We start from the raw sequence: 9,101 nt of genomic DNA on the forward strand, positions 1-9,101 counted from the left end.
GCTAACTGAGCCAGGACTGCCTGGCACCACTGTGGAGATAGGAGCTTTAGGAAGTGGGATCTGGCCCCACTGCGAAGATAGGAGCTTTAGGAAGTGGGATCTGGCACCACTGCGGAGATAGGAGCTTCAGGAAGTGGGATCTGGCACCACTGCGGAGATAGGAGCTTCAGGAAGTGGGATGTGTTTTGATATATTCCTCGTGTGAAAGCAATACAGAACATGATACATTACTGAACAGGTGAATTACAGAAAAGGCGTCATGTTAATCACCTGTAGGTTGAGTTGTACCTCACACTGCCATGCATTCTGTTAGGATCATAGCAGGATAATGGGTAACAGGTGCCCCCAAGGAGGCAGGTTCATGTTGAAGTAATAATATATCTATTATCTACTGTACCAGGAGACACACAGGCTTGTTTCTCTTCTCTTTGTTGATGCAGCGTGCAAACGGCTGACTCTCATGGATGCTCTGGTAGGTTCGTTTGAGGAGGCGATTGAGAGACAAAACGCCACTTGTCTAGCAATAAAGCACAAGCAGGTCTGAAGGTTAGAACAAGACATTTTTGAGATTATTGTTTGACATTATTTGTTAATGATGTCTTTTTACTGCTTTCTCTCTCTCTCTCTATTTCTTTCTCTGAGATATGAATCAGCTGCAGAGGGAAACTGTTCCCCACGCTAGCCCGGAACAATGGTCTCATTCATCGTGTGTACAATTGTTCGTTTGAATTGCATGTTTTTAGGATCAGAATGCTGATCATGAATTTGCATGTGGAACACACGTTTCATTTGGAGTGAGCTACAGTGCCAATTATTTAATGTTTCCTTTTGAATGGATTTTTAAAAAACATTCCTCTGATGGATGTTGTGAATGTAACCTTTTGATGCTCTCATGAGCAGAATTAGCATTAAGAATTTAGCATTGCTTTAGGATTGGAAAAAGCTTCATCTTTATTTACAAGAAAATCTACAATATTTGCCTGCATTGTGGATCGAAATTGCAGTCTAAAGTATAAGGAGAGTTAAGGTCCTCTACAGGATGTCAAGGTCCTCTACAGGAAGTGAAAGTCCTCTACAGGAAGTGAAAGTCCTCTACAGGAAGTGAAAGTCCTCTACAGGAAGTCAAAGTCCTCTACAGGAAGTCAAAGTCCTCTACTCCGCCGCTTTTAAGCTTCCTTTGTGCAAACTAAATCACACTGAGCGTGCAGCACCAAATGTGAGCTGTGAGGGTGCTGAAAACAAACCCATTGCTGCAGTGATTTAATGCGCCCAAATGCGTCTCCATTTGATGTGAGCATCTGATCACCTTTTTGTAGAATGATTCACCATTCAGCTGATGCACCTCAGCAGTTCTGCATCTCTGACAGTAGTGGGTTTTTGCAGGCTGCCGATAAACGGTGTTGTAATATCTTGTTTCACGCCGTGCCGCCTCTCGTATTCCGTGTCTTTCACAGAATGTAGAATCGGGGAAGGGATTCACTAAATAATGTTGGCCTGGCACCTGGAACCACTGCTTTGTTCTCTCTCTCTCTCTCTCTCTCTCTCTCCCTCTCTCTCTCTCTCTCTCCCTCTCTCTCTCCCTCTCTCTCTCTCTCTCTCTCTCCTCTCCCTCTCTCTCTCTCTCTCTCTCTCTCCTCTCTCTCTCTCTCTCTCTCTCTCCTCTCTCTCTCCTCTCTCTCTCTCTCTCGCTCTCTCCCTCTCTCTCTCTCTCTCCCCTCTCTCTCTCTCTCTCTCTCTCTCTCTCTCTCTAAATAATGCTGGCCTGGCACCTGGAACGACTGCGCTGCTTTTGGCTCGGACATCAGTGCTGAGGCAGAGGTGTTGATGGCTGCGCGGACTGTGGGGTACAGCTGACAGCTGTGGTTCAGCACTGGGGGCGATCGTCTCAGTTTAGCTCTAGCATGTGCTGCTGTCCTGTTGTGTAAGCGTGGTGGGGACGGGCAGAGAGGTGATGCAATGCCAGGAAACTCAACTATGCTGGGCGACATCTTGCAACTTGAAACCCCAAAATATGAACTTGAAGCTTTGCTCTGATGTTGCGTGATATTCACACACACATGCATACACTCAAACTTGGGCACACACACATCCATACACTGATGTACACGCAGGCTCTCAGACACAGACACACACCACTGTGGAACTGCAACCAAAAATGAACATATAGATTAGATGCAGTAGATCTGATCCAGAGTCACATCGTGCAGCTTGAAGCTAAACTTAGCATTCAGTTTAGTTCAGTTGAGTTCATTTAGTTCAATGGTTGCCTTGAGAACGGATGTGTCAGTGCTTGATGGATGGGCTATTGCTTGTGTTAATATGGGCAGTGAGGTGGCGTGAGTCTGTGGGATATAGATGGCTTTGATTGACATGGGTAACTCACTGACTAACTGACTGACATATACAGTAGATCTTGGGAAATGATAAATAGTAAACTGTATTTCCATCATAATGATTTTATTAATCTGAGAGTTTTCAAGCACACACAGCTTGGAGGAATGTGCATTTTGTGAAAACTGATGCTGTGACAGGTGCGTCAGCTGCTGATACCAGCACTCATGGGCTTTAACCTTCATGCTAGAACATCCACCTTGCGCTCAAGGTTGTTGGTCCAACTCCAGTACAATTCTATAAACAGACGTAACGCCGACGGAGGGCTGGCTCAGGATTCCAGGCGTCTTCCAGTGACCTCTTGACCTCCAGCCACTTCCTCTTTGGTTGACCTTTGCCCCCCCCTTCTCTCTCTCACAGTGCAGTGTCTGGAGATGACGACTAAGAGGAAGTTCATCGGCCGGCTGGTCCCCTGCCGCTGCTTCCGGGGCGAGGAGGAGGTCATCTCCGTGCTGGACTACTCCCACTGCAGCCTGCAGCAGGTGCCCAAGGAGATCTTCAGCTTCGAGCGCACCCTGGAGGAGCTCTACCTGGACGCCAACCAGATCGAGGAGCTGCCCAAGGTAAACACTCACTGGCACTGGCAGAGGGGTCGTCACGGGCATTGTGTGTGTTTGTGTGTGTGTGTGTGTGGGGGGGGGGGGAAGTAGTTGGGAGTCATGGACTGAATTGGGACTCATGCTGATGAAACAGAGACGAAGAGAATTAGAATTAAAACAGAACTTCATTTAGAATAGAACTTTACTTTCCCTTTAGGAAGGTTGGTTGTTGCGGTGCCCGGTATCATTCGTTCACACACACCTACACAAACATAGCATATTGCAAATCAAGAGATAGGATACATTTACCAGACTAAGACCTGAGGGGTCAAAAGATTGCTAAACTAAAATTGGAACACAACAATCCAGTATGTGGTCATTCATGCCGTCTCTTGTTCACCTTTACCTGTGTTGACCTTTACCTGGAGCCATCTTGGGCTGGAGGTCTAGCCTACACCTTTTTAAGTGTTCCGCCTCATGCTAACTACCCTCTTAAATTAGGTCTCCCTAATGGCCGGTGTGTTGGTCTGGCTAATCCTGATCACATTGATTGATCCAGATTGACTCCAGCTGAGAGCCATTGTGTGGGCTGTGGCGTGTCTGTCTCACATTAGTGATCTGCCGTAATGAGCCACCCGGGGCTCACTCTGTGGGGGCTCAACACAGATGTCATGGAGTCTAATGAGGTCTCGAATAAAATGAGTGCTAAAATGCCCAATGTCACTGGCAGTGTCGTCGTGTCACGCAGCACATACAGTAGAACAGGAGAGACATGTTAATAATATTCACAGATATTTCGGTGCACTGGCATAGAAGTTCACAACGCAATTGCCCCCCCCCCCCCCCCAAAAAAAAAAGTGTGCCCCAAAAGAATTTGGGATGAACTGAGGATGCATAGTTTCTAACATCTTTGCTGTAAAAACCCTTTTTATTTATCTATGTGTAATTATTAGGCCGAATGCCTTTATTATTTAGAAATGGAACCAATCATTTGTGAGCAATACTTTCATATTTAGATTGATTCCTCTTCTCCGAATGCACTCTCATCTCCACTGCTGTCAGTGGCCAAGTCTAACCCTAACCCTAGACTCAAGCATGTTGGAGGCGTGGCCAAGTCTCGGGGCAAGTGTCTCGGGGCAAGTGTCTCGGGGCAAGACTCTCGGGGCAAGGGTCTCTTGGGGCAAGTGTCTCAGGGCAAGACTCAAGCATGTTGAAGGCATGTCCGGGCGAGGAACACATTATCATGGAGGAGGAAGAGCTACAAGTTCCACCGAATCAAATATAAACTACAAATCAAATATAAACTACAAATTACATGTTTGGTGTCACTTCGGATTTTTATAGTTAGTAATTTACAGATAGTAATTTTATAATTTTACACAGTTACAGCACAGTGCAGTTAGCTCCATCCTGATTGTGTAAAGTTACTAATATTCCTTCAGAAAAACCTTAAGTTTAACATGAATTAAGGTCTGTGTGTGAGGTGTTATGACGCTGAGACAGCAGTCTGTGACTGCCAATATTAGCTTATCTTTTTTTACATTTGAAAGCAGTTATGAAAGACCTGTTTGTGAAAGGTTACTGCTTTCATTGTTTATTCAGATAAAAACAGCACCACTGCCTTCTGCTCACTAGCTAGCATATGTGCTGAGAGTTGAAAGCACATCTGTCTGCTGGCAGTAGTGACAGCACCTTGCACAAGGTTTTATAGTTAATCCTGAGCATCCCTAATTTGTTTAACTGTTAAATGCGTGAGGTGTTATGGAAGTGTTACTGGAGACGGAGAACATCAAAGAAGGGCTGGTTGAAGGCAGGGTCCTGGCCTGCTTTTCGTCTTTTTATCTTTTGTGAGGGGCTTATTTTTCTTGCACTACAAAGGACTTTGTTTGTGAAAGGGTCTAGTGTTTTTTAGAAGTCAGAAAAAACCAGCATATATGAGTTGCTTACTGAGTTGCAGTACTAGAGAAACAAATATATGATGTAAAAATGGCACTTTCTTAGTTCATTTATGATTTGCGTTCTGCTTAAGAAGAACCAGAAAGAAATAAAATCGAACTGTCTGTACCATATTGAATTGCTAAGCATCATATTCTTTTACATCACATTGCATTCGATTACGTTGAATTGCTTTGAGTTGAATCGAATTGTGTCGAATCCGAAATTCGCTTCGAATAGGGCTGAATGAAATTGAAGCGAATAGGGCTGAATCAAATCGAATATGGCTGAATCATATCGAAGAATAGTTTTGAATCATAACGAAAAATAGGGCCGAATGTTTAGTTAGTTTAGTTTATTAAAGATCCCCATTAGTCTACACCGTAGTGGAGACTATTCTTCCTGGGGTCCAGACAAAAGACATTACAATACAGATAAAAAAGTGCAGTACAGCATGATCATTGTTGGTGACCACAACACAGACTTAGAAACAACATTTACATTAAGTGTAAATAATAAAAAACAGAGAATCATATCGAAGAATAGTGCTGAGTCATATCGAAGAATAGGACGCATGAGTAGCATGTGTGTCTTTATATGTATTGGATTGTTGGCAATGCATCAAGATGTGTATCACACTGGCCCCGGTGATGAACACGCACCTCCCTAGAAGAGGAGATATGCGTAGAGGTAGATATGCGTTAATCCATGGAGAATGACTGGTTTGAGTTTCCCATGTTTGCGTTAAGGAATAGTAGCAGCTTCAGCACCATGGACAGCAGCACCCAGAGGGAGTTCATTCTCTGAGCCTCCACTAGTCTGTGCAGACACCACAGGAGGCAGTAGCAGAGGCACAGGCCTGCCCCACATACCGTTACTCATCCTGGGTGTTTTGGGTGTAGCAGAGGCCCAGGCCTGCCCCACATTCCGTTAGTCATCCTGGGTGTTTTGGATGTAGCAGAGGCACAGGCCTGCCCCACATACTGTTACTCATCCTGGGTGTTTTGGCTGTAGCAGAGGCACAGGCCTGCCCCACATCCCGTTACTCATCCTGGGTGTTTTGGGTGTAGCAGAGGCTTTTCATCTTCTCAACAAGATGTTTAGGAATTCACTGAAGAACCTAATGAGGTGACGGTGGAATAAAGCACAGTCATTCTACTCCATAAAAGGCACTGTTGTGGAGATGGTGGGTTTTGAGGGGCGTGTTCATTTCAGTGTATATGTGGTTCAGAGAGGTGCTGTTTCAGTGTATATGTGGTTCAGAGAGGTGCTGTTTCAGAGAGGTGGTGTTTCAGTGTATATGTGGTTCAGAGAGGTGCTGTTTCAGTGTATATGTGGTTCAGAGAGGTGCTGTTTCAGTGTGTATGTGGTTCAGAGAGGTGGTGTTTCAGTGTATATGTGGTTCAGAGAGGTGGTGTTTCAGTGTGGTTCAGAGATGTGCTGTTTCAGTGTATATGTGGTTCAGAGAGGTGCTGTTTCAGTGTGTATGTGGTTCAGAGAGGTGCTGTTTCAGTGTGTATGTGGTTCAGAGAGGTGCTGTTTCAGAGAGGTGCTGTTTCAGTGTATATGTGGTTCAGAGAGGTGCTGTTTCAGTGTGTACGTGGTTCAGAGAGGTGCTGTTTCAGTGTATATGTGGTTCAGAGAGGTGCTGTTTCAGTGTATATGTGGTTCAGAGAGGTGCTGTTTCAGTGTGTACGTGGTTCAGAGAGGTGCTGTTTCAGTGTATATGTGGTTCAGAGAGGTGCTGGTTCAGTGTGGTTCAGAGAGGTGGTGTTTCAGTGTATATGTGGTTCAGAGAGGTGGTGTTTCATGGATATGTGGTTCAGAGAGGTGCTGTTTCAGAGAGGTGCTGTTTCAGTGGATATGTGGTTCAGAGAGGTGGTGTTTCAGTGTATATGTGGTTCAGAGAGGTGCTGTTTCAGTGTATATGTGGTTCAGAGAGGTGCTGTTTCAGTGTATATGTGGTTCAGAGAGGTGGTGTTTCAGTGTGTATGTGGTTCAGAGAGGTGCTGTTTCAGTGTATATGTGGTTCAGAGAGGTGCTGTTTCAGTGTATATGTGGTTCAGAGAGGTGCTGTTTCAGTGTATATGTGGTTCAGAGAGGTGGTGTTTCAGTGTATATGTGGTTCAGAGAGGTGCTGTTTCAGTGTGGTTCAGAGATGTGGTGTTTCAGTGTATATGTGGTTCAGAGAGGTGGTGTTTCAGTGTATATGTGGTTCAGAGAGGTGCTGTTTCAGTGTATATGTGGTTCAGAGAGGTGGTGTTTCAGTGTATATGTGGTTCAGAGAGGTGCTGTTTCAGTGGATATGTGGTTCAGAGAGGTGCTGTTTCAGTGTATATGTGGTTCAGAGAGGTGCTGTTTCAGAGAGGTGCTGTTTCAGTGTATATGTGGTTCAGAGATGTGCTGTTTCAGTGTATATGTGGTTCAGAGAGGTGCTGTTTCAGTGTATATGTGGTTCAGAGAGGTGCTGTTTCAGAGAGGTGCTGTTTCAGTGGATATGTGGTTCAGAGAGGTGCTGTTTCAGTGTATATGTGGTTCAGAGAGGTGGTGTTTCAGTGTATATGTGGTTCAGAGAGGTGATGTTTCAGAGAGGTGCTGTTTCAGTGTATATGTGGTTCAGAGAGGTGGTGTTTCAGTGTATATGTGGTTCAGAGAGGTGGTGTTTCAGAGGATATGTGGTTCAGAGAGGTGCTGTTTCAGAGAGGTGCTGTTTCAGAGGATATGTGGTTCAGAGAGATGCTGTTTCAGAGAGGTGCTGTTTCAGAGAGGTGCTGTTTCAGAGAGGTGCTGTTTCAGTGTATATGTGGTTCAGAGAGGTGCTGTTTCAGTGTGTATGTGGTTCAGAGAGGTGGTGTTTCAGTGTATATGTGGTTCAGAGATGTGCTGTTTCAGTGTATATGTGGTTCAGAGAGGTGGTGTTTCAGTGTATATGTGGTTCAGAGATGTGCTGTTTCAGTGTATATGTGGTTCAGAGAGGTGGTGTTTCAGTGTATATGTGGTTCAGAGAGGTGCTGTTTCAGTGTGTATGTGGTTCAGAGAGGTGCTGTTTCAGTGGATATGTGGTTCAGAGAGGTGCTGTTTCAGTGGATATGTGGTTCAGAGAGGTGCTGCCCTGATGCCTGATGAGAAGGATAGTCATTCTGAGGAATAAATCCAAGTCTCAGACTGCACTTTCCATGAGGCGACAGAGGAATGGGCTGACTGGATGGAGGAGAAGAAGTCTCCTGCAAGGATGGCGTCTGCAGTTCATGTGCTTTTTGCCTGGAGCTCCACGTCGCTCCGTACATGAGAACGTTATGCAATAGGCATTCATGAGAGAGAGGGAGAGAAAGAGGGCATTCATGAGAGATAAAGAGACAGAAAGAAGAAAAGAGAGAGAGAGGAATGGACAGAGAGGCATAGAGAAAGAGAGCTGGAGAAAGGCGAGGCATTCACGAGATACAGAGAACGACAGAGTGAGCGGCTTCTTTAAACACATATCCTGAGACTGAGATGGATGCCCTGAGCTGTGCTGCCCAGTGCTCTCTCGCTCCCTCTCTCCCTCTCTCACTCTATTTCACTCTCTCTATCTCTCTCCCTCTCTCTCTCCCTCTCTCCCTCTCTCACTCTATCTCCCTCTCTCTATCTCACTCGCTCTCCCTCTCTCACTCTATCTCCCTCTCTCTATCTCCCTCTCTCTCTCTCTCTCCCTCTTTCTCTCTCTCTCTCACTCTCTATCTCTCTCTCTCTGCCTCTCTCTCTCTCTCTCTCTCGCTTCATTCCCCATTAATGCACACATCCAGCGAGGCCCCCACTGCTCTTGAAGAATAATTGGCCCTGTAATGGTAATGGGTCTGTACTGAGCTGACGTCCTCTCTGGACCTGAACGTCTCTGTGTGCCTTTCGTGAGGAGCAGACATGCAATCAGAGGAAAGGGCTTGTAACCTCAGCGAAGGGCAGCAGCTAGTTGCTCGTCTTCATGGTGTTTTTTTAAATCCATATTGGCGCCGTCTGGGTAGTTGAGAGGGAAAGAAAAATACTGTGACGCAGACATGTTTGTTTTGCCCCGCTCCTTGTGAGCGTTTGAAATATTTATGTGTGTGAAGTGTACTGAAATAATACAGCAAGGGAGAAGCCAGGCTCTTATCGGGCCTTTCAGGGAGCTGCGGATCAGGCCTGGGTTTGGCCCAGATATGGCCTGGGTTTGGCCCAGATATGGCCCCTTTTGACCTGGTTCTCGCCCAGGACTTGGCCAGA

The 9,101-nt window shown here is 45.7% G+C and overlaps 1 protein-coding gene across 1 annotated transcript in view; it reads left to right on the forward strand.

Annotated features, from left to right (window-relative positions):
- Nucleotides 1–2,759: 2,759 nt before the first annotated feature.
- The window catches only part of lrrc7 (leucine rich repeat containing 7), a gene marked incomplete at its 3' end in the record, with an annotated part of 58,489 nt that continues 52,147 nt past the window's right edge, over nucleotides 2,760–9,101 (forward strand). The window contains exon 1 of the mRNA XM_080833776.1: nucleotides 2,760–2,954. Within this exon, the coding sequence (XP_080689902.1) occupies nucleotides 2,766–2,954 (189 nt within the window). The 5' untranslated portion in view covers nucleotides 2,760–2,765. The remainder of the gene's footprint in view (nucleotides 2,955–9,101) is intronic.

Source organism: Sprattus sprattus (assembly GCF_963457725.1).
Source record: "Sprattus sprattus genome assembly, chromosome: 3".
NCBI lineage: Eukaryota > Metazoa > Chordata > Actinopteri > Clupeiformes > Clupeidae > Sprattus > Sprattus sprattus.